Here is a 26,394-nt window from a genome sequence, read left to right as displayed (position 1 = left end):
AAACACAGATATAACAGACATAGTGAAAAATAAGAATTCCATAAGTAACCACACATTTATAACCAAATTATATTTAACAAAAGAACCAAGATCACACAATAACAAAGGAAGTCTCTCAAATAAATGATGCTGGGAAACTGGCTGTCCACATATAGAATAATGAAATTACACACTTATACCAAAGCAGTTACAAAATCAACTAAAATGAAATAAATATTTAAATATAAGACAACTAGAATACATGAAATTACTAAAAGAAAACTGAGAGGAAACATTTTAGAACAATGAAACAGTCTATTATTTTTATGACTCCAAATGGACAAGCCACAAAAGTAAAAATCCAAAAAGGATATTACATCAAATTAAAAACCTTCTTTACTTTGGCATACTGAGTTGGTTCCCCCAACCCCTGCTGAAATCTCTACAGCGATTCAGAGCCTGAAAAAAATAATTGAAAGTGCTAAAATGGGTAGCTTCAAAGGGCTTACAATTAAAGAGGCTGTTCTGAATGGTTTGGGGGCAACTGACGTGTGGATGCAGTTTGATGTTGGAGAGATCATAGGCAAACGTGGCATTGTTGGCTATGATGTTTGAAGACCAATTTTTAACATCTGATTTTGAGTTCTTACTTGAGTGTTCTGGGACCATGTGTAATGAGACTGCTATCTGAATTAAGTACTAGCTGTGAATAGCAATAAATTAAGAAAGAAAGAAAGAAAGAAAGAAAGAAAGAAAGAAAGACCGACCTTCTTCACAGTAAAAAGAAGTGGCACAACACATAGACAGTTTTCCAATGAGAGAAAATATCTATAGTGTATACATTTGACAAGGGATTAGTACACAGGATTTACATGAAACTCAAACAATTCAGAAAAAAACCCACTTCTAAATGATCCATTTGTAGAATCTGGCATTTCTGAAAAAGAAACACGCAAATGTCCATCAGACATATGAAGATCTTGGACATCACTAACCCTCATGGAGCTGATAGGGCACCACCTGTGCATGTGATAAGAATCAAAGTAACTATCAGTAGTCAAAAGTACTATATGAAAAAATGCTGACGGAAATGTTTCTAAGACTGACAAAAGACATACAAAAGGAGCCCCCCAAAAAACTAATCAGGGAACAAATATATATATATATCTGGTATATATATATACCAGAAGTAAACTTTAGAAAAGCTAGCTAAAGAAAATATGAAAAGTAGTTACAATAGAAAAATAAAAACACATAATGAGAAAGTGTTTTTCTTCTTCAATAAAAATGAAAGAAAACAGGAGACAAAATGATACTTCAGCAGTTAAAGAAAAAAAGAACCTAATGGAAAACACTGCATCCAGGGAAGCAGGAAGGCTAACTGCAGATCTTCACCTCTCTCCCCATTCCCTAAATCAACCCCCTGGTTTCATCCCTAGCTCTGCTCTTGCCTCAGTCATTTCCTCTCCCATATTACCCCAGGCAGCACCCCCCCCAATCATCTCCAGTGCATCACACAGATCTTCCCCTCCAAACTTCACTCCCCACACTCATTACTTTATCTGAACCTCCAGCTCTACCAATTATTTCCTGGGAACCCACAAGCTATTCCACCCAGGGAAGCAGATAGTCTGCCTGTGGCTCTTCACCACTCCCTCTCCTCCTCCAATGCAATCTCCTATTGTCATCCCCATCTCTGTAGCAGACCACCTGCTGGGGCCTCCTCTCCCTTCTCCCTGCCAGCATCTCCAGGGGATCTAGCAGATCTCCTCCTCCAGCCTTCCTCCAGGCTCACCCAGCCCCCGGCTCCAGAAGACCTTCTCTGGGAACCCATCAGCCAAGCCCGACTGAGAAGCAGGTAGACCAGCTGAGCAGGTAAGTGAGCTTCAGATCTCCATTCTTCCTTTCTCTCCTCCACATCCAATGCTTTAGTTGCATCCACAGCTCTGTAGCAGACTACCTGTTGTGCCCTCTCTTTATTCACTGACTTATTCCCAGAAGACTAAACAGATCCACATGGAACACCCTGCTCTCCTCCTTCCTGTGGACACCCCCCACCCCTGTGCCCTGCCTACTCCATCCCCCTTCCCAAGTGTCAGCTCCCAACACCTAGGAACATGTTTTTCCAGGGACTTCCAGTGACCACACCTATCAGAATCCCAGAAGAATTTCTTATCAGGCAACATACAGCCACCACACTCTCCTAAGAATGGGGATGATGAAAACCAAGGAACAAATCACACATACAACCATGACAAGACCAGATATCAGCACCTACAACAATGATTCTCAATCTTCCTAATGCTGCAACCCTTTAATACAGTTCCTCATATTGTGGTTAACCCCCTAATCATGATATTATTTTCTTTGCTACTGCAGAACTCTAATTTTGCTACTATTGTAAATCAGAATATAAATATCTGTGTGTTCCGATGGTATTAGGTGGCCCCTATGAATGGGTCATTCGTCCCCAAAGGTGTTGAGAGCAAGTTCAGAACTGCTGACCTAAGATAATAATCTTCCCAAACCTATCTAGATGCCTAGATGCTAGTGTAAAAACACAATTGATAACAGCCAAGACAGAATTTCTCCACTAGAGCCCAGCAACCCAAATCCCAGTGGGCCCTGACAATTGCAACATATCTGAAACAGATGACAAAGACCTTAAATAGCCTTTATGAATATGACAGAAATCCCTAAAAGGGAAAAATAAATCCCATAAAGAAATCCATGAAAATACAAACTAAATGTACTGGCTGGTTTTGTATGTCAACAAGACACAAGCTAGAGTCATCAGAGAGGAAGGAGACTCAGTGGATAAAATTTCTCCAAAGGTTCAGCTGTAAAGCTAACTGTAAGGCTAACTTACTAACTGTAAGATCAATTAGTGATCAATGGGGTAGGGCCAAGCCCAGGTGGGTGGTGCCATCCCTGGGCCGATGGTCCTGGATTCTAATCAAAACTGACTTAGATTCCATCTTACACCCATTAGAATGGCCAAGATAAAAACTTAAGTTACAGCACATACTGGTGAGGATGTGGAGAAAGGGGAACACTCCTCCATTGCTAGTGGGAGTGCAAACTTGTACAACAGTTTTGGAAATCAATCTGGCAATTTCTCAGAAAATTAGGAATAGTTCTACCTCAAGACCCACCTATACCACTCCTGGGCATATACCCAAAAGATGCTTTAACATACAACAGGACATTTGCTCAGTGTTTTATAGCAGCTTTATTCGTCATAGCCAGAAATTGGAAACAACCCAGGTCTAAGAATAAAAGAACTACAGTAAGGAGAAGAAACCCAAGGCAAATGAACAGAAAATATTTTCAACAAAATCATACAAAAAAACTTACTAACCTAAAGAAAGAGATGCCTATAAAATACAGGAAGCTAACAGAACACCAAATAAACTGAACCAGAAAAGAAACACTGCTAAACTCTGGGTGGAACACTGAGAGTAGGTTGGAAGAATAGTGGGATAGAAGGACCCAGAGTGTTCAGGAACCCCACAAGAAGCCCATCATGATCAGAGGATCTGGACCCAGGGGGCCTGCACAAATTGTTGCACCAACCAAGGACAATGCATGCAGTAAAACTAGACCCTCTGTTCAGATCTAGTCAATGGACAGCTCATTCTCCACGGTTGCCAGGGAGAGCAGGGACTGCCTCTGACATCAACTCTGGTACCCCTGATTTGATCATCTCCCCTTGGTGGGGAGGCCCAGCAGGCACACAAAGGAAGGGAATGCAGGCTATCCAGATAAGACTTGATAAGCTGTGATGGGAGAGGAGGTCCCCTTCTGTCAGAGGTCTAGAGGAGGGGAATAGGGCAGAAGAGGAAGGGAAGGTGGGAAGGGGAAGATACAAGTGAAGAGAGAATAATTGGAATGTAATCTGAATAAATTATAGTACACTAAAGAAAAGAAATTGCCCACAACACATAATAACCGAAACACTAAACAGGCACAACAAAGAAAGAATGTTAAAAGACTTATATGTAAATATGTATGAATATAAATATATAAAAATAAATACAAATAAAAATATAAAAACTTGGAAAAAGACCAAGAACATATAAAGGCAGTCCTATTAGAATTAAGACCTGACATCTCAATAAAGAGTCTAGAAGATAGAATGGCCTGGATAGGTATTCTACAGAGATGACGGCCAGACTAATATACCCAGAAAAACTTTCAATCACAGTAACTGGAAAAACAAGACATTCCATGATAAAACCAAATTTAAGCAATATCTACCTACAAATCTAGCTCTACAAAAGGAATAAAAGGAAAACTCCAACCTATAGAGTTAGCCAGACATAATAAAAAGAAGGAATAAATTATCCAAGACCAGTAAAATAAAAAATGTCACACACACACACACACACACACACACACACACACACACAGACACACCATCACCACCACCACCACCAACAACAACAATAAAATAACAGGAATCAACAAACATTGTTCATTGGTATCTGTCAACATCAATGGTTTCAATTTCCCAATAAAAAGACACATACTAACAGAATGAATTTTAAAAAACAGGGTCTATCTTTCTGCTGTACCCAAGAAACACACATTAACATTAAGGATAGACATCACCTCAGAGTAAAAGGATGGACAAAACAGTCCAGGCAAATAGACATAAAAATCAAGCTGGTACAGCCATTTTAATATGATTTCAAGCCAAATAAAATAGATTTCAAGCCAAAACTAATCAGAAGAAATAGCAAAGGACACTACATACTTGTTACAGGAAAAATCTTCCAAGATGACATTTCAATCATTACCATCTATACCCAAACACAAAGACACCCAACTTTGTAAAAGAGACACTACTATAGCTTAAATCACATATTGACCCTTACACACCGATAGTGAAAGATTTCAATAAACCAGTCTCTCCAACAGACAGATCACTCAGGACAATAAAAGACAAACAGAAAAATGCTAGAGCTAGCAGTCATTATAAACCAAATCGAACTAAAAAATACTTACTGAACATTTCACCCAAACACAAAAGAATATACCTTTTCAACTATACATGGAACTTTCTATTTGAGTTGTTGCCCGAAGGGGCCCCATAGGAACTTACAAACATCCCAATCTGTTGCCAAGGCCATAGATTTCTCTCCAAAAAAAAACTGACAGGAGGGCCACATTGCTGAAGACAATACCCACATGAATATGAAGTAGATCTTGTTTGTACATAGAGCCTTCACTCCTATGGGCTAGCATATTTGGTACAGGAAGCTACTCTGCATGCTACCAAAGAAGAAATGTAAATACCAACCCAGCCACAAACCTTTTGATCTACAATGGTGTCCTGCTTGTAAAATTTGCTAGAGCAATGGTGGCAAAACATGTGTGGGAGTAACCAACCACTATCTGATTTAACTTAAGGCCCATTCTTCAAGAAAGAACTCATACCCAATACTGCTTGGATGATCAAGAACCTAAGAAAAAATATCCCAGCCACCTCAGGTAAAACCAAATACTACTGCTTAAAAAGTAGCAATAAAATGACTCTTAATAATGTCCTGCAATTCTTATTGCTCAGCCATCATCAGAGAAGCTTCTTCCTGCAAGAAGAAAGAAACAAATACCGAGACCCACAGCCAGACATTATGCTGAGAGAGAGACAGAGACACAGAGAGACAGAGACAGGGAGAGACAGAGACAGACAGACACAGACACAGAAACACGTGGTGGCACACGCCTTTAATCCCAGCACACGGGAGACAGAGGCAGGCGGATCGCTGTGAGTTCGAGGCCAGCCTGGACTACAAAGTGAGTCCAGGGCAGTCAAGGCTACACAGAGAAACCCTGTCTTGAAAAAAAAACAGAAACAGACACAGAGACACAGAGACAAAGAGACAGAGACAGAAACAGAGACAGAGAGACAGAGAGAGAGTCAGTCCTTGGAACACTCATCCCTAAGCACAAGGTCTCCATGAAATCCATTTCTGCAGGGCTCAGGGAACCCCTCAGAAGAGGAGGCAAAAAGAGTCTAAAAACCAGGTGGCATGGAAACCCCCCAAGAAAATAAGGCGCTCTAAATCAACATGATCAACGCACATATGAATTCACAGAGACTGAGGCAGCTCACACAGCACCTGCATGGGTGTGAACAGATGGAGTCCTAGAGCTAAAAGGAGGGGTGGACATGTGCTCTCACCTCACACTCAGAAGCAATCTCCAATTGCTTACCACTTGAAAAGTAAAGGTTCTAGAAACCTACAAGAAGAACATTATGATAGGCAGATTTGGGCCCAGAGGTCCAGCTCAAACTAAGGCACCAGCCAAGGACAATACAGGCCGTAAACCTTAAACCCCTACCCAGATCTAGCCAATGGACAGAACATTCTCCACAGTAGAGTGGAGAGTGGGATATTACTTTCTCACATACTCTGGTGCCTCACCTTTGACCATGTCCCCTGAAGGGGGAGACCTGGTGGCACTCAGAGGAAGGATAGCAGGTTACCAAGAAGAGACTTGATACCCTATGAGCATATACAGGGGGAGGTAATCCCCCTCAGGAACAGTCATAGGGGAGGGGAATAAGGGGAAAATGGGAGGGAGGGAAGAATGGGAGGATACAAGGGAGGGGATAACCATTGAGATGTAACAAGAATAAATTAATAAAAAAGTAAAAAAAAATAAAATTAAAAAAAAGAAAAAGTGTACTTTGCTCAAATGAGTCCTCATTGAGATAACTACTACTCTTAAGGGTAGGCTACATGTCCAGCAGTCGACAGCCAACAGTAAATGAACTCAATAGCATTTTTGGAGGTTCCTTGTCTCATAATAATCTGTCAATGATCATTCTTTTTTAAAAAAAAGTTTTTATCTTTTTAAATTTTAATTTTATTTCATTTATTTATTTCCTTCTATCTTTTTATCCTATTGGTCCTTTGCATACATACTATGGTTTCCAGTTTAGTGATTTTATGGAATTCCTGAGTGTGTGAACAAATAGGTCTCTTTTTCTTGTGCTATCCTCCCGGTTTGTTTGTTTTGCCCAATTCTAATGTGCTAGATTTTGTTTTATCTTATTATATTAAATTTTATTTTATTATTATCTCTTAGAAATCTGTCCATTTTCTAATGAGAGACAGAAATGGGACTCATCCAAATAGGAAGAGAGGTGTGGAGGAGCTGGGGGAAGCATAGGGAGGAAAAGTCATAATTATGATATATTCTGTGATTTAAAAAAATCTACTTTCAATAAAAGGGAAACATTCACCTATCCTCTCTTTCCCCAAAAAACAACTTCTTAAAAAAAGGTAATCAGTGCTATAGGAGGTAGGGGTGAAATGGGTAGTTCCAGGGCCTCTTCCTCTCATTTAATTCTGAGTAGAATATACAGACTGAAGATCAGTAAGAAAATAGAGATGTGCAACACTATAAACCAAAAAAATGCACCAGAAACAAGTACAACACTCAATAGCCCCAACTAGAGGGACTCATCTCAAGCCCACACTGCCCATTCTCTGTAATAGATCTTTTGTTAAGTTCCCCCAAATACTCTCAATACATTGAGGAGGATTCTTTGTACAATGTATTTTCTCTGAGTACCACAAAATGGAGCCAGAAATAATCATTAGAAGAAAAACTGAAAATCCATAAACATGTGGAAAGTAAACACTGCGGCCTTAAATAGTCGATAGATGAAAGAAGAAGTCACAAGGGAAATTAGAAACGTTTTGGAAGTTTCTGTTTTTTTAATAACTAAGCATACTGAAATATATGGTGTATAATGAAGTCACTGGTCAAAGAGAAATTTATTGCAGGAACTGTTTACATTAAAAAAGTAGAAACATCTGGAATCAATAACTTAATACCTGAAGGAATGGGGCAGGGGCAAAAGAAGCTAAAATCACTATGCAAAAGGAAATAATAAAGAGTACCATATATGTCAATATGGAATAAATGAAACTGAGAGTATTATCAGATCAAAAGCTGATTTTATGAAATAATTAATAAACTGGCAAACATTGCCAAAATTAACAGGGAAAACAGAGGAGAAATGGATCGCTAAAATAAAAAGTTGAAATGAAGGCATATCTTAAAGCTATAAAAATGCAAAATAAGGCTGACAAGATGGCTCAACATAAAAAGGCACTTGCCGGATAAAAAGGCACGTACCTGGCTGGACAGATGCCTCAGTGGTCAAGAACACTGCTCTTCTAGAGGTCCTGAGTTCAATTCCCAGCAAGCACACGGTGGTTCACAACTGTCTATAATGAGATCTAATGCCCTCTTCTGGTGTGCAGGTGTACATGCAGATAGAGACTCATCTACATAAAATAAATAAATAAATAAATAAATAAATAAATAAATAAATAAATCTTTTAAAAGGCACTTGCCACCAAACCTGAGGGCATATGTTCAATCTTAGACCCAAATAAAGTGAAAATTAAAAAATGGGACCCCACGTGGTAGAAGCACACACACACACACACACACACACACACACACACACACACACACACATGCACACACACCACAAATAAATATAATTTAATAAAAATGTGTACAAAAGAATATAATGAACAATTATAAAATTACATAGCCTAAATAAAATATACTCATTCTTATACACATACAAATTACAAAAATCTCCCAGCTAATAATAAATACAGGCCATTAAGATAACTCAGTGCGTAAAGTACTTGCCACATAAGCCCTGTGTCCTGAGTTTAATCCCAGAAACCCACACAACGATGGAAAGAGAGAAGAAACTCCACAACAGTGTCCTACACATGTATTTCATGGCACTCTCCCTTTATACATCCATCACACATACAAAAACAACAAATAAACTTTTAAAGGAAAGTAAAAAAATGTATGTACCTTGAATGTCTTATTTAGATTTCTGGCTTTTCATTTTCTCTTTTTTTACTGGTGTGTTTTGATGAGAAGATGGTTTTAATTTTGATGAGATGCAATTTTTCACTTTTCCCTCTTAATATTTGTCCTTATTGTGTCCCAGTGCAGAAAAGTTTAACTACCGTGGAGGTCCTTAAGATATTCTTCTATACTTTAGTAGTTTGTGTTCTTTATTACATGGTGTGATTTGAAGCACAGAGCAGGTGACCTTTTATTGCAAAGAATTCCTTTCCCCTAGTAAACAGCAGTGTAGTCTTCATCACAACTCAGATCTTTGCATTACATCACCTAGTTTCACTGTTTTTTAATTGCTATTCTTTTTATTTTTTTATTTATTTATTCATTCATTCATTCATTTATTTATTTATTATTTTTTATTTTTTGGTTCTGAATATCTCTTTAAAACCTTTTCTTTGATTTTTTTCAATTTTTTTCCTGTTCTGGATCTTTTGCATCTTGATACAAAAATTTCAGATTTTTTTCTTATTTGACAATCAGTTACATTGTGACTTGGGTTTGGATTTCGTTGAATATTAGATCACTTTACAGAAATTAAAATTGTAATAATGTTGACTTTCCAAAACAATAATATGTGTATCATTTTTTGCTTTGAGTTTCTTGCTTCTCTTAGCAATGCTTCATTAAGAGTAGCAAACAACTTTCATTAGATTTCCTCCCAAGTCACTTGAATTTTACGATATTGTAAATGGTCTTGTCTTCTTAAAAATACTTTCTTTTGATAGTGTCTCAATATAATCTAGGCTGACCTGGAACTCATTCTAAAGTTAAAGTTGCCCTGAAGTCACAGCAATCCTTTTGCCCCACCCTCCCAAGAGCTGGGATTACAGGCATGTAGTAACAAACCTTGTCGATCTTTTAAAATTACTTCTAGTTGTTTGATGATGATCATATACACACACAAATGATTTTTTCTAATTTTATCCAGAATTTGTTGTTTGCTTAAATATTTTAAATAATTTATAGAATCTTTTGGATAGACTATATGAATAGTCATCTATCTAGCTTTTGATGGGAAACCAAGAGAAATGACAAAAAGCCTGTGTTGTTTTATGTGCCTTTACAGCTTCCCCAACAACTCATGGAGATGTTTTACATCCCTGGCACTGGAAATAATAAGTTTAATAACTTACAGATTCTAGAATCAGTTTCTTCCAGCCATGGAAGGAGCCTCTTTTTCATTTTCTTGTTTAAAAAGTGTAGGTATGTATTTATTTATTTACCTATCTACTTTTTATCATTCATTTACTTATGGTTTTCAAGACAACATCAATACTAGAACTCAGAAATATTGAAAATAAAATGACAGAAAAAAGTTATGCCAGACAAATACTAAAAACAATGATTAGCGGCATAGCTCAGTTGTAGAGTGCGTATCTAGCACAGGTGAAATGCTGGGTTCAACTCTTATTTCCATAAAATACTTTGTTGCTGAAAACACTGATAGATTTATGCTACTATCAGAAAATATAGGAGAAAACTGAACCATGACATTAAGTCCATAATCAATTTTTTTTTCTGTTTTGGAAGGTAGGCAGAGAAAGTTCATGCTTTGTTTTGATTTAAATCTGTGATGGTTGGAACTCTATAGGAAGGAGACAATATAAAAGAAATAGATACTTAGTATGAGGAACACTTCACAGGTAGAGAAAAGTAGGATAAGGAAATTTTCAGATTTTCCTTTGTCCTCTTGCTAATTAAATGCATGCCTCTGCCAGAAACTTTCATGAAAATATCTTACAATCATAATCATATTTTTCTAAGACATTTGCAGACTGGATGAACCAGAGCCCCAGCAGGACTTCCAGAAACCATAGCTCAAACAATACAAAAGACTTATTATCTGTTTTTATTCTGAAAATGATTAAATGAAGGCAAAGTTTCCAGCAGGGAGTTGAAAGAATTGTTCTCCCTTGAAGATAAGACTTGTGAATGCCCCATAGAGGAGGCAATTGAAATGTAATGAGGTGAAAATGGATTATGCTTTCACTTCTGTGTCACAAGAAGAAAAAATCCCTTCACAGGAAATTAATTCACACCTTCACTTTTTACAAAATTGATTCAGAATGGGAATATAGGGAGGTTTACAAAAGAAAGAAATTGTATTTTGTCACTCAGTTTCAACCACATGCTCTGTAAAATTTTTACTCAATGTCAGTGGTTAGGGTATAAAATATGTGAAAATTACATAATATTATTTCCAGGAATGCTGAATCTACTAGAAAAAATAAGTATGTAAAGAATAAAAGGGTGTTTGTTATAGATTCTTTTAAATATAAATTAAATTGTGTCTTTTTAAGGTAGGCAACATACTACTCATCTCACACAGTTACTCATTTTCCTTTTATAACAAAATCATCTGCAATTTACTCATTTACTCAATCCTTAAATATAATACACTACTATTAATTAGGTCCTTGTGTTGTATATTAGCTCTCTAGACTGCTACTTTGGGTCCTTTAACCTGTATCGCCACACTCCCTTCTCTACTAACTCGATCCTAATAATCACTGTTTTATTTTCTTCATATAACAATTTTTAGGTTCTTCATGTAAAAAAGATTACACAGTATTTTTCTTTCTATATTTGACTCATTTTACTTATCATTTGTAAGTCAAATGGCAAATCTTGTTTTAAAATATTATTATTAATTACTATATAAAATATTAGGTACTGTTATAGTTTGAATAGTAATGGCCCCCAAAGGCTAATGTATTTTTGAGCTTTGAGCTAGTAAGCCTTTGGCCTTGGGTTTTGGGCCTTTCCCTCCTAAGCTGTCAGCTGAGCTGGTGAGTCTTTTGTGCCTTTTCTATCAGGACATGAGGTAAGTAGGACAGTCTGTTAAGTGTTTTCTCTCTGCCTTTCTGAGCTAGCACATTTTCACCCCAGCATCTGGTTCTTGAGTCTTTATTGGTAAAATAGAATGGTGATTGGGATTTTCATTTAAAACAAATTTTTGGTGCTCCAACAAATAGCATGACCCCACAGACAGAGAGAGATCACTCCAGCTGAAGACAACAGAGATGCCATCAGATTTGGTAAATCATCTGGGAAATCCTAAGGAGAAAATTAAGGATGAGAAGTAGCTGGAACTTAATTGGAATCTTTAGAACCCTGTTTAGTGCTACTCCAGATGGCCTAAAATAGAAACATTAAATGAAAAGTTAAATAACTTAAATGAAATTGGCTCAACACCAATGATAATGATTATTATCATTTTGTTATTTTATACTTTATTCTTAATAGCCATAATGGCTTTCTGCACATGCTCTAAGAAAATACCTTTAGAGATACAAGAAAAAGACATATGAAAAGTGTATAGAAGCCTTAGAAGGAAAATTAGAAAGACTTATAAATGAGATTTTAAAAAGTCCTTAAGCACAGATAGAGGAATTTAGACAAACTGTAGAAAGACCTGAGGAAAATAGACAAGAGCTTACCACACCACAGCATAATGACATTGGAATGGGGCAGTCTAAGGTTGTTAGAAAACCAGCCTTAATTACTATACAAGACATACCAGGAGATGATAGGCACCCCCAAGATTATAATCCATTTGAATGGCATCCTAGGCATTAAATTTGAGGAGATTTAAGGAAGTGATCATCTCCTATGGTATGCATTTCATTATATGTTAAGCAGATGTTAAATTCATGATCAACTCAAAATAAGATTATCCCCCAAGACTGAAAAGATTTGACAACAGCAATATTAGAACATGGTCCTGAGTTACAAAGATAATCATAGTGGAAAGAGGTAGCGAAGGCCGGCCGTAGAATAACGAAATCAGGCCAGAGGTATTGATATTTCCCAGGATCAGTTACTAGGTGAAAGCCAATATGTTGATTTACAAAGGCAGCTTGAATTTGATGATTGCACCTTTACACTGTTATTTAGCAGCTTTAAGTGCTTGGGATAAGGTTGAAGAACCAGGAAAGAGATGTGAATCATTTACTAAAATTATACAAGGTCCAAAAGAAAACTTTACTGAATTTTTGCAAAGATTGACTTCAGTTATAAATAGTATAGTATCAGATTCAACAGTCAGAAAATTACTAATTGAAACTTTGGCTTTTGAAACTGCTAATTCAGAGTGCAAAAGAGTAATTAGACCTATAAAGGCAAGATCATTACCAGTAGAGCAATGGATTAGACATACAGTTGATGTTAAATCCCATGTTTATGATGCTAATCTGATAGGATAAATAACTTCTAAAAGACTTGAGAAAATCAAAATGGCAGATGTTTTAATTTTGGAAAGCAAGGCCATTTGAAAAATGACTGTAGGGCTACAGAGATGTCTCAGCAGTTAAGAGCATTGGCTGCACTTCCAGAGGTTCCGAGTTCAATTCCCAGCAACCAAATGGTGGCTCACAACCATCCCCTCTAATCCCCTCTTCTGGCATGCAGGTATACATGTAGATAGAGCACTCGTATACATAAAAATAAATAAATAAATAAATAAAAAGAAAAATGATTGTAGGCAAGCCTTTCTTAGAAACAATGGTTTTTCTAGAGATAATCCCAAAATAAGGTCCCAGACTTCTGGAGTATGCAAAAGGTGTGGAAAGGGCAGGCATTGGATTTATGAGTTAAGATCAACAAGAGATACGCAAGGTAACCCTTTTGCCTTTGGGAAATGCCTGAGGGAGCCTGCAGCAGGACTCAATATCAAATTCGACTCAATCATTCCCTGTCAGCTTAGGAGAAACTCATCCACAGAGCAATTAAAAGATTTAGTGCTTGTTGTTTAAACAACACTGTTCTGGATATAATTAAGGACAGAACAGCTTCAATAGATAAAACAAAAAATTCAAGAACGGCTACAAAACAAACATATTGGCAAACTGCTATAAATGATCAGAGACATAAGATAAAAGTAAAAATAAATGGCATTGGAATTGAAGGTTTAGTACACATAGAAGCAGATGTAACAATAATTTTCCCCAAATCTTAGCACCCAGATTGGCCTCTTCAGGAAGTAAATATTCAGCTTCTATGGATTGGAATGTTATCTCAGGTAAAACAAATTGCAAGCTGGATTGAGTATACAGAGCCAGAAGGACAAATACGAAAATTAAAGAAAAATTATATGTGGCTAATATAGCCATGAATTTATAGCAACATGATTTGTTTCAACAATAGAAAACACAGTTTAACATTCCTCCAATCTCAGAAACAACCTATAAAATAAAGAATGCTTCTGAGAAAAATATTAAAAGGTATTATCAAGAACAGTCAAAGACTATCCAGGTTGTCCATAAGCAGGATATGGCAGGTGTTAGCCTTTCAGCCAACTGCCCTACCTTTAAAATGGCTGACAAGCCTGTATGGGTGGATCAATGGCCTATGAAAAAAGAAAACTTACAGGTACTAGAACAGCTTGTACAGTAGCACCTAAATGACCAACATATTGAGGAATCTACCAGTCCATAGAATTCTCTTGTATTTGTCATCAAAAAGAAATCTGGCAAAAGGAGGATGTTAACAGTCTTGGAGCAATTAATAAATGTATTCACCCAATGGGATCTTTACAATCTAGAATCCCATTGCCTTCCATGTTACCTAAGAAATGGCTGATTATAGTGATTTGAAGGACTGATTTTTCATGACTTCTTTACATTAACATTGATAGGGAGAGGTTTGTATTCTCAGTACCTACCTTTAATAGAAGCTGCCCAATAGAGATATCATTGGAAAGTTTTACCACAAAAAAATGTTAAACAGTCCTACCTTGTGCCAATATTTTGTGCTCCAGCCATTGGAAATAATTTGTAAGAAATTTCTTCAATCCATAATTTAGCATTATATAGATGATATCTTATTGGCTGATTCAGATATGAGTATGTTACAAAAGATTTTTGGTAAAATAAATAGAACTTTGCTTTGTTGGGGATTACAGTTTCCTCCCAGAAAATACAAAGAGGAGATTCTATTAATTATCTAGGATAAAAAAAAATGAGCCTACAGAAAATAGACCACAAAAAGATAAATCAGGGAAAACTAATTACTAACTCTTAATGCTTTTCAGAAATTGCTGCGCGATATTAGCTGGCTATAGTCCATAATTAGGTTAATTATTCAAGTTGAGTAATTTATTTCAAACCTTATAAGGTGATAAGGACTTAAGTAGTCCAAGAAAATTATCAGCTGAGGCTGAGAGAGAATTGGCTTTGGTAGAAAAGAAATTATAGGATGTGCACATGGATCATTTGGATCCAAAGCTAGATTATATTTTGGATATTTTGCCTTCTACTCATTCTCTCATGGGAATTTTTATTCAGAGAGAAGATATTATCTTAGAATAGATATTTTTGTGCATACACAGAGTAAAAAATTTAAGACCTAATTAGAAAATATTTCTGAATTGATTCGGAAAGGAAAAGTGAGACTTCGTCAATTAACCAGAACAGATCCAACAGAAATTGTGGTATCTTTTATTAATGCTGAGATTGCCTTAGACAATGAACACTGAACATTGGCAGAGAACTTGGAGTGATTTTTTTTGGAGACATTAACAACAGATACCCAAAAGGCAAGCAACTTCAATTAAAAAAAAATGAACAAACAAACAAAACTAATTGTATTCTCCCTCATATAGTAAAGAGGATTCCAATTTCTGGTGCTGCTGCTACATTTTGCACAGATAACAATGAATCAAAAAAAAACACACAGGTTATAAGTCAGAAAATATAAGTAATGTGGTTGAGAGTCCCTATGATTCAGTTAAAAAATCAGAATTATATTCAATTCTGATGGTGTTATCAGATTTTCAAGAATCTCTTAATATAGTAACTGACTCTGAATATCCTGAAAGAATTGTTTTGCATATCAAAACTGCTGATCTAATTCAGGGTGATTCTGACTTAACTTCACTCTTTATTCAAGTACAACAAGGTATCAGAAATAGAAATCATCCATTATATATAACACATATATGATCTCATATGTGTCTACCAGGCCCTCTAGAACAAGGTAATGATGAAATTGATCACTTATTGATAGGAAATGTGTTTGAGGCTTCAGAGTTTCATAAAAAAAAAAAAAAACACCATGTTAACAGCAAAAGTTTAAAGAAGAAATTTTCTATCACTTGGCAACAACCTAAGGAAATTATAAGGCCATGTCCTACTTGTCCTTTATATATTCAAACTTGGTTACCTGCAGGAAATAACCCAAAAGGTACTCAAAGAAATGAAATTTGGCAAATGGATGTGTATCATTTTGCAGAGTTTGGAAATTTTAAGTATGTACATCATACCATAGATTCATATCCAAAATTTCAATGGGCAACTGCTTTACGTTCTGAAAAGGATGATTCTGTAATTGCACATTTATTAGATGTTATAGCTATTTTGGTATACCTGTACAAATTAAGACTGATAATGCACCAGTATATGTCCCTATTAAAATCACACAGGTTTTTTTAGATATTACAATATAAAGTGTATTACAGGTATACCACACAATCCTACAAGACAAGCAGTTATAGAAAGAACTAATCTCACTTTAAAATATATGCTTAATAAACAGAAAGGAGTAATAAAGGCTCCCAGAGACATTACACAGTGCTTTATTAACTTAAATTTTTAAAATACTAATGAAAAAGGAACAACGGCTGCAAGGAGACATTAGATAACAGAAAAAACCTGCTGAATAAATCAGCCTGTATATTTTAAAGATGTGTTAACCCCAGAATGGAAACCAGGATATTGTTATGTTGGGTAATATATGTAGATGCATCACATGTATGCTGATACCAGAAAAGGCCAGAAGATGAATTTGGTCTCCTAGAACTGGAGTTACTGACAGTTGCAAGCTGAATGAGGCTCTTTGCAAGAGCGAAGCTTAACCACTGAGCCATCTCTCCAGGCCAAGCTGTTTCATACTAGCAAAAGTTTTGTTTTTTTCTCTTTGAGTTTCATCTCCAATTCTTAAAAATATAGATAATATTAATAGTTAGGTCTCCGTGTTTTGTGAGGATTGAATGAAATCACACAAAAAAAACTTCTATTATTAAAGAAAAGCCAACGCCAATATAATAGTGAATGGGAATCATTTTGTGGAAAAATGTAGTTTACTGGCCTTTCTTAAATTTGGGGGAGAATTCTGGGAAAATAAATTAAAACCACGTCAAAGTAGGCTTTAAATATTAGAACTGTGGAATAGGGATAGGCTGATTACACTTAAATAGAAGAGGTAAGGGGGTACGGGGAGTTAGGGACGGAAGAAGGAAAGGGCAAGAAGTGTTAGAAAAGCAGAAACACGGAGAGAAGATGAGGTAGAAAATGTTTAAGAGATTGACCAAAAAAAGCTACTTAGAAGTCATTACTTTGAATTCCTTTAAAACTTGTTAACACTTGCTTGTTCGCCGTTCCTGTTAGTCTGTATGCTTTTGTAAGGATATGTCTGCTCCGTTCACGTTCACTGCTTTGCAGCTAGAGCTTTGCATAATGACTAGAGGTGCTCCACAGTAAATGATTTGTTGAAGGAATAAACAATAAGAAATGAACCAAACATTATTTTAAAAAATCCAAAGATCCATGCACAGGTGCATAAAAATATATATTAGAGATACACTGGAGAAAAATCAGTTTGAAGTTTTGGACTTGAGAGTCTGAGAAACACGAAGAACATTCTCATTTTCACTATTATAAATACTCCGTATATATAATCCAGGTCCATAAAAAGGTAGAACCAAGGATACAAAACCATAACTAATTAGCATATGAACGACAGTAGAGCATCACGGGGGAGTGTCTGCCCCGGAAGTAATCAATAAAGTATGAGAGCATCATAGCAGGAACACCGGAAGTAACTGGAGCTGAACTGCGCGCGTTGCGTAGCAACACTTGGAGACGAAAGCGGCTGTTGTACAGTCGTGGGTCGTGAGAGCTCAACAAAGTATGAAAAGATTTGGTAATAACTGGTCCCATGGGGACAAAAGTTATGGAAGACCTGGCTGTTCCTATGAGGATCCACAACAAAGCCACAGATAGTAAGTTTATAGAAATATTTGATTCAAAAGTTAGAAGTCTGGCAATGACCGCTTTGAGATGAAATGGCGCCGCCCCGCGCCGCCCCGCGCCGCCCCGCGCCACACCGCCTCGCGCTGCCCCGCGCCGCCTCGTGCCGCCCCGCGCTACCCCGCGCTGCCCTACGCTGCGCCGGAGTACTGAAACCAGTGTATTGGGGCATTTTCATACTTCAGCTTAAATCCTAGTCACTGTTTAACAACCTTTTAAAATATAGAATGTGATGATAAAACATTCACCTCATAGTTATCATAAATAATTGAATATGGGTAAAATGCTTAGGAAAGTGCTTGTGATCACTACCTAACCGTTTCTCATCAGGTAGTTTTAAATAAGCTATGGAAATCTACACTGTAGAGGATGGGGGCGTTACTTGTCATTTAATCCCCTCAGAGTGGAGGGAATCAATAAAATACTTGTGTTTAAAACAGTGGGAAATTTCAGGCATCCAACGGAATCGTTAGTGGCTGAGGCTCAGAATGGAGAACATTCTAGAACTTTAAACAGTTTTCAGTCTCTCCAATAGTCGCTGGTTATGTGCCTTTTCAAAAGTTCTGCCCTCTTTCCTATTGGCTAGTGGCCTAGCTTTTCCTGTTTCTAGTTGGCCTTCAAGTTTCGGGCCCACCTCATGCAGTCTGCCATTTGTGTGCCTTTTTACAAGTTCTGCCCTCTTTCCTATTGGCTAGTGGCCTAGCTTTTCCCATTTCTAGTTGGCCTTCAAGTTTTGGGCCCACCTCCTGGGGAAAAGACATCCCCTTATATAGTTGGACTCTTTAATTTTAACTTGTGCAAAGGCAGGTAGCTGGAAAACTGAGATGCATTTTGTATGTTAAGATTACAAAAACAAGGTGTTTTGTGTTTGTGGTTTTTTTTTAACTGGCTGGTTATTTTTTGTTTGTTTGTTTCTGTATTTTTGGTTTTGGTGTTTTTTTTTTTTAAGCTTTTCATTCTCTTTTATATAAAGCAAACAGTTTGCAAATAATTAAAATGCATGGGCGGGATCAGTCGGAACTGAAGGGAACCGCTGCTTAAAGTTGGAGCACGTGTGATTTTAACACCGGACTGAGCTACTTCCGGGAGAGAACAAGCGGGATGAAAATTCTGTGCCTATGGCGGGTTTCGTTTTCTTGCTAAACATTTCATCCTTCAGCAGTCAACGGAGCCAGAAGCGTGAGGAGGCTGGGAAATCTCCGCTGTCGGAGCAAACCGTTGCAAGGTCCCCAATGGCCACAGCTGTGGTAAGTGCGCGACACCGAGAGGTGCTGAGGAGCTGGGGCTCTGCGGCGGCAGAAGGGAGGGGGAGGCACGAGCGGGGCTTGGACACGTGAGCAAGTGGCGAATCAGGGTCTGGCCCGCCAGCCCCTGGGGCGGGGCTCGCTTCCTCTGCCCGCCCCCTGGTCCTGGGAAAGACCAGCAGGTGGGTGGATAGCAGCATTTGGAAGCCTGGGCGAGCTCAATTACCTATGGTTTACTGGGGCGCCTGATCCTTTAAAAAAAAGAAAGGCGATTATTTTATTTTATTTTTAAATTTTTGTTGTTGTTTTGGTTTTTCAAGACGGGTTCTGTGTGGCCTTGGCTGGAGAGATCGCTCAGCCTTTAAAGGCTAGGCTCACAACCCAAAATAGAAGATTATATTTAATTCAAAGAATAGGACTGTCTTGGTAAAAGGGTGGGGGCAAAAAGCTACTTAATCAGGCATCCCTTTTTGAGAAGGGCTCTGAGGAGTTTTCGTTTCTTGGTTTGTGCAATTCATTTCCAAACACCAGTGAATGTTTATATAATGTATGAAAAATTTCTAAGTGAGCCTGCTTAGGCTTTCACGTCGTACTTGACCTTTAAAAAAAAATTAGTCACTTCTGAGCTTGCTCATGAATTGACAAGTAAGTACTTTCCTAGCATAGTCAATAACTGCTCACCCCTCACACCTAGGGTCTTCTCTCCAGGCACTCCTGAGTTACAATTTTTTTATGGTGTCCTTTTGTAGGTGAATGTTTCATAATAGTGAGTTTTCCTTTTCTTTCTTTCCAAAAAGCCCAGATTTATATGTGAAGAGTGAAAATAAATGGGAGATGAATATGTTCCAAAGACATACACCTAAAACTAGCAGCAATTTTTTAAAGCTGAAATTTGTGCCTTAACCTTTAAAATACTCAAATTTGTATGATAGGAGTAGATTTGGCATGCAGCTTTATAGTGATGAATATGAATCAACAATTTTTGTTGCCTATTTGTGCTTTTGGAGGTTGAGTGAAATTATAATTTACCTTACTGAAAATCTTCTTCTAGGATTTTAAAACTTATGTAGATCAGGCATGTAGAGCTGCTGAAGAATTTGTCAATATTTACTATGAGACAATGGATAAAAGAAGACATGTGAGTTTGATAATCTCTATTGCTCTTTGTTTAAATACTATTTGTGTGTGTGTGTGTGTGTGTGTGTGTGTGTGTGTGTGTGTGTGTAAATACCATTTATTGTAAGTAATTACAATGCCCAAGTTCCTTAAAATTTGCTTTTATTTGGTTACAGTTTGGTGGGTTTGTTGTTTGTTTTCCGTTTTGGTATTGTTTTGTTGGGTTGTTGTATTAGGTTTTTGTGTAGGCATTTTGAGAAACTAAAGTTAGGAGGCTTGGGAGAGGATCTGGAATGACATGGGGGAGGGAAAGAATATGATAAAATATATTTAAATTTAAAAATTGTTTTAAATAAAAATATATATAAAAAGGGAAAAAACTTGAGTTGCTTATAGAGGATATGATAAGGTATTACTTTACCTAGTACCATGCTCTTAGGCAAAAATCCCAACTTTTCCTTTTAATTTATTTATTCACTTTATATCCCAATCAGAGCCCCCTCCCTCCTCTCCTCCTGGTCCCACCCTCCTGCCATCTTCCTCTTTTTCCCCCTCCCCTTCTCCTCAGAAAAGGTGAGCCAACCCACCCCAGCACATCAAGTCCCATCAGGACTAAGCGTATCCTCCTTCACTGAGGCCAAATAAGGCATCCCAGCTAGGGGAAAGTGATCCAAAAGCAGACAATAAAGTCCATGTCAGGGACAGCTCTCACTCCACCTGCTAGGGACCCACATGAAGACCAAGCTGCCCATCAGCTACATATGTGTAGGGGACCTAGGTCCAATTTGTGCATGGTCTTTGGTTGGTGCTTCAGTCTCTGTGAGCCCCCATGGGCATAGGTTAGTTAGCTCTGATGGTCTTCTTGAGTATCTCCTGTCCCCTCTGGGTCCCTCCCTCTATTCTCCCCCCAACAAGGTCTTCCACAAGACTCCCTAAGCTCTGCCTGATGTTTGGCTGTGGGTCTCAGCATCTGTTTCAATCTGCTGCTGGGTGGAGCCTCTCAGAGGACAAGTTATGCTAGGCTCCTGTCTGCAAGCATAGCAGAGTGTCATTAATAGTGTTAAGGGTTGGCTCTCTCCCCTGGGAGTGGGTCTCACGTTGAGCCAGTCATTGGTTGTCCATTCCCTCAATCTCTGCTCCTGCACAGCTTATAGGAAGGGTAAATTTTGGGTGGATTGGTGTTCTTTTCCCTCCACTGGAAGTCCTGCCTGGCTAGGACATGGCCTCTCAGTCTCCATTTCTCCCTATGGCTAGTAGGCTCAGCTAAAGTCACCCCCATATTCTCCTAGGATAAATAAAGTAAAAGGAAAGGGCACAACATAGCCAAGCCCCTGGTGGTGCAAACCTGTAATTGTGTATTTAGGAGGCTGAGACAAGATCCTGGGTTTGAGGCTAGCCTGGGATACAGGGTGTAAAAGTAAAAGGAGGTCGCATAGTTCATTATGTGGAAGAGATGGTATGTGTGATCCTTTTAACCCAATTTAACTTGGATAATAAAAGAGTAATGTGTCACTTGGCCCAAAAGAGTTAAAGCTGTTGGAGTCTGTCTCGTCTGAACCTGATCACACTTACCGTCAAACACACTACTTTAGGTGCTTCTGATTCTTTCGAACTTAGAATGCCAATAATAAAAAACGAACTCTTCCTAACATATAAAGGCATCAAGTGACTCACATGGATTTAGTCATTAGAGTGTATTGGGGCTTAATTGACAACTTAATTCTGAGCATTGGAAAAGAGAAACTAAAACTGGTTTGAGTCTGCATGTGCTTGGGATTTGTGATCTCTTAATTCATCTTAAAATAGCAAAACGTTAAACCTCTTACTATTTGAGTGATGCAAATTTCCCCTTGAAACTAAAGTGGAAATACTAGACATAAACAAATTTCTGCGTTTATAGAGTTGGATAGTACCTACGTAAGGCAAGATAGACATCATGGTCACATTATTTTCCAGTAGCAAGGGAGCAAAAGAAGTAGAGTCAGAAACTGACTTATAAAAATGTTTACGTATTAGCTATACTCTTTTAATGAATTTCTAGAAACTGTTTATGGAAGGAAAGCTCCTCTAAAAGTTTTCTTTTATGTTTAGGCACTTACCAGGCTGTATTTGGACAAGGCCACTCTGATCTGGAATGGAAATGTTGTAACAGGGGTGGAAGCCCTTGCTGATTTTTTTGAGATGCTACCTTCGAGCGAATTCCAGATCAACATGTTAGATTGCCAACCAGTTCATGGTAAGATCACGATCTTTAAAAGTATCTCCTTTATTTTCTGTTAGTAAACACTAAGATTTACACCCAAAGCAGCAGTAATGTTTAATAGTAGGTATATTTGCTTATTTGAGAAAGTTAAGTGTCACAAAACATAATTTATACAGTCGGGTTTTGGGTCTTCTTTTAGGTGCTTTTCACCCTGGAGAACCACCAGAGTTTGGGAGATTGTGATTTTTCTTTTTGTTAATGAAAAGGAGAATGCGTACAGAAAAGATAATGTATGCTGTATCATAGATTAATGTGGTTGAGTGTCTTTTAAAATTTTGGAGAACTGTATTCTGTGACAGAATGACTCGATTCAGAGCAGATTGATGCAGTGTACTATATTTACCTCTAGATGGGGTACTTACTATCTTAACTAGTTGTTTATAATGACATTTCCCCTTTTATTTCCTGAGGAAGGTTTCAGAAGCAAACTACAAATGATGTTAGATATATAATGAAATGTAGGAAACAAATGGTCATGTTAGATTTAGAATATTTATTTTGAAACTTGAGAGTACCCTACAAAACTTTCTGGACTGAAAATCATCTTTATATATATATTTTTTTTAATTTATATTTTATTTTATATTTAAATATTCAACTTTTAACTTTGGCATGCCGGCTCAAAGTACAGAACATTTATGAAAAAACTTTAACATTAGACCATAAGCCTATTTAGACATGCACGTTGACATAGTTCTCCTATTTATGTTGCTAAAGAGAAAGCTACCCAGTCCCAGACTACAGTTCTTGTCGTGACCAGTGGGGCTGTGAAGTTTGATGGAAACCAGCAGCACTTCTTCAACCAAAACTTCCTGCTGACTGCGCAGAGCACTCCTAACTGCACTGTGTGGAAGATCGCAAGTGATTGCTTCCGCTTTCAGGATTGGGCTAGTATTTAAAGGAGCAAAAGCCCATTCTAGTGGTCCATTAGTTCCAGCAAGAGAAGTTGAATGTGAATTAATATGTTTCATTGCAAAGTGTACTATAAAGTAGTATGTGCTAAAACTAAATGTATGTAATATTTTTTTATTCCTAGCAGTACATTTGCTAGACCAGCTGCCAGTTTGGATTATTGCCCTTAAGAGCTTTAAAGATAGTTTTTTACCCGCCTTATGCATACGTTCTGCTACTGTCATTCTCAAGGTAATATTAAACACGATCTAGGTACTAAAATGCTCACTGTGAACCCAATCTATTACACAAATGGAATCCTTTTGTAATACTGTCTACGAGATAGCACAACAAAGCTCTGTAGGAGGAAGTTATTAGGATAATGTTTTTCAATGAAGCACATGCCTATTTACGATTAACACTGGCAATGCAGTTTTAATATATAAGTATAGATTTTGAAGTTAGTTCAACTTAGTTTTACAATAGTGTTCTGATGTATTTGAATTACATGTACGTGTTTTATGGTACATATTGTCTTCTTAGAGTGACATGTTTCCTTTTGAAATAAGGTAATCAAATAGATGGGCAAAAAATGTTCTTGGTTGATACTTGAGTATTGGGTGCATTTAGTGGCAGTAACAAGTTTGAAACATTCTTGACAGCTTCAGTTCACTATATTTATGTGGTAAATGGTAGTGAAAATAAAAACTTTAGTGTGGAATATGGAGTGAAAAATGTAGAAATCTAAGACTGAACCTATAAATGAGAAAGGTAATCAAATGGTCAAGTCAGTACTTGGTTTCCACCTCCTGGAAGTATAACTTAGCTTTAGAATTTGCATCCTAGAGTCCCTAGGAATTCTTGCCAAATGTTCCTAAATTTGCTTTTATTCTAAGAATTGGATTTTTAGATCTTTTTACTTCCCTTCATACTTCTTTCCAGTATTTATCCCAATTTATTCAAGAGCTTAAGAGTACGAGATCAGCAGTAACTGCTGCCTCTGGACACCCTGAACTCCTTAAGTCTTCTGTATCAACTTTTTTGCCCAAAGACTGCTGTGTGTTACCCACCAACCACATGAAGTATTTTCCCTTCTGGTTTGTGTACTGTCAACTGTATTACCTATTATTTAAAATGAAGTCTTTAAACTTATTATTTGTTTTTGCGTGGCACTGGTTAAAAAAATATTAAAACATTTCTGCCTATAGTTTAAAAAAAAACCAGAAAACAGAGAAAATGTCTTCATGATAAACTTCAAAGGAAGAATCTCATCAACTTTATGTCTTAGCTTCTGAAGACAGAAAACATAGCTTTTTAGGTTTTAGTTAAACTTTAAAACTCTTCACAATTTTTAAATATTTAAGATGAATATGCTAGTACAATGAAAAATAAATTTTTATCACTCAATTTTAAAACTAGTAATTCACTTTGGCCCAAAAATACACACGGTACTGGTAATTAATGTATTATTAAAGTTAAATGAAATACGGGGGGATGGAACTGATATTTAAAAGCATGGCTTATTTCAGTGTTTATCAAAACTTAACATTCTAGTCTATTCAGAGTGCTCTTACTCTTATTTTGAGTATTTATTGAGTACTTATTTTTTCTTGACTACATCCTCAGCAGAAACAATTAAAATGCCCAAGTACTGACCTTTTTATTGGTGGAGAACAATCTCAAACATGTGTATAATTAGCAATAACAGAACTGAACTGTTATGAATTACTTAATCCATACTCTATAACTCCATAATCTGTATGACTTTTAAATGGCTGGAACTACTCATATATGGACTAAAGTGTATTTTTGACATGTTCATATTTTTATAACTTGAAAAATAGAATAAAAATTTCATTTTCACAAGTTTTCTCAAGTATTTCTTAAGGTGTTTTTGGTATTGTATTTAAGGTCCCAGAATAGGAACCTGTTCTTAATAAGCCTTCTCAATTAAAAAAAAAAGACACACGTTAAAATGTTGAAAACAGTAGTAGATAACTTGGGACTTTTTTTCGTAGTCATTTCTACACTCCATCTTATTTTCCCTCTTTTCCTACCAAACATTCACATTGCAAAGAATCAACTATTTGAAGTACCAGTGATGTTTAGGGTGAGAAGTTGGAACTCTTAACCTGGAGAAAATAGCTAAAATATCACATTCAGTAAGCACTGAAACAGAAATACAATTGTGTTCCAGAAATATTTATTCCTTTGCCTTTAATAATTACATAAAAAATGTCAATAGTCTCTGGTGAGAAGACTCAGTGATTAAGAGCTGGTGCAAAATAAGAGAAACTAATCCCTGGTGGTATTTACACAAGAGTTGTCCTGATTTGCACAGAGCACTTCTGATCTCTCCCGATCTCATTGAACAGGAGCTTCTTGAACAAAGGCTATCCTCTGTTTATTGAACAGCACAACAAATGTGATATCAAAAAGGAACAAGGAACTTTTGTCTTAATTGTGTACAGAAGCCTTGAACAGGGGGGAACTTGTTCCTTGGCTGGATTGACTCAGTATGGTATGCAAAACCATAGCGCAATATCTCCCTATGTGGCTTTCAACACTTGTAGCAGGTGAAATGGGCACTGCTTTCAGTGCCTCACTGTTTTCAGTAAATGATCTTAGGTCTGGCCCACCACATTTTATACACATACATTCATTGTTCTGTGTCTGGAGCATAACTGGGTCCCAAAGGAAAAATAAGAAACATGGTACATCAGAATGTTCAAAGCATATTTAAATGGGTTGCAGTGTTTTTCTTAGAAGCTAGTTAATTCTGAGCAATATAGTACTGGGGAAGGTGTGTAATTCCCATGCAGAAGGGCAAACAGACACTGGAAGCAGTTGAAGAGAAGGAACAGGACAGGAGCCTACCATAGAGGTTCTCTGAAAGACTCCACCCAGCAGGGGATTGAAGCAGATGCTGAGACTCACAGCCAAACTTCTGGCA

The 26,394-nt window shown here is 37.2% G+C and overlaps 1 protein-coding gene across 3 annotated transcripts; it reads left to right on the top strand.

Annotated features, from left to right (window-relative positions):
- The first annotated feature begins 17,751 nt into the window (after window positions 1-17,751).
- NXT2 (nuclear transport factor 2 like export factor 2) lies at window positions 17,752-25,307 on the top strand. 3 transcript variants are annotated; one of them, XM_084788426.1, is made up of 5 exons: window positions 17,752-17,899; window positions 19,090-19,174; window positions 20,223-20,309; window positions 22,379-22,523; window positions 23,268-25,307. In XM_084788426.1, the coding sequence occupies exons 1-5, from the start codon at window positions 17,808-17,810 to the stop codon at window positions 23,447-23,449; spliced, it is 591 nt and encodes a 196-aa protein (XP_084644552.1). In that variant the 5' UTR covers window positions 17,752-17,807; the 3' UTR covers window positions 23,450-25,307. The 3 variants fall into 3 exon arrangements, with proteins under 3 accessions (XP_084644552.1, XP_084644551.1, XP_084644553.1); XM_084788425.1 differs by having other exon boundaries at window positions 19,087-19,174; XM_084788427.1 differs by lacking the exons at window positions 17,752-17,899; window positions 19,090-19,174 and adding an exon at window positions 19,295-19,353.
- The last annotated feature ends 1,087 nt before the right edge of the window (window positions 25,308-26,394 follow it).

This window comes from Acomys minous (genome assembly GCF_964271855.1).
Source record: "Acomys minous genome assembly, chromosome: 7".
Taxonomy (NCBI): Eukaryota; Metazoa; Chordata; class Mammalia; order Rodentia; family Muridae; genus Acomys; species Acomys minous.
This window is presented reverse-complemented; position numbering and strand designations above follow the sequence as displayed.

What these genes read in the sequence shown, in the direction of transcription:
- NXT2 (XM_084788425.1), top strand. Translation starts at nt 17,808, where the DNA reads ATGAAAAGATTTGGTAATAACTGGTCCCATGGGGACAAAAGTTATGGA. An exon ending in CAATGGATAAAAGAAGACAT is followed by an intron (nt 20,310 to 22,378) that starts GTGAGTTTGATA and finishes TTTTATGTTTAG; the next exon opens with GCACTTACCAGGCTGTATTT. An exon ending in AGATTGCCAACCAGTTCATG is followed by an intron (nt 22,524 to 23,267) that starts GTAAGATCACGA and finishes ATGTTGCTAAAG; the next exon opens with AGAAAGCTACCCAGTCCCAG.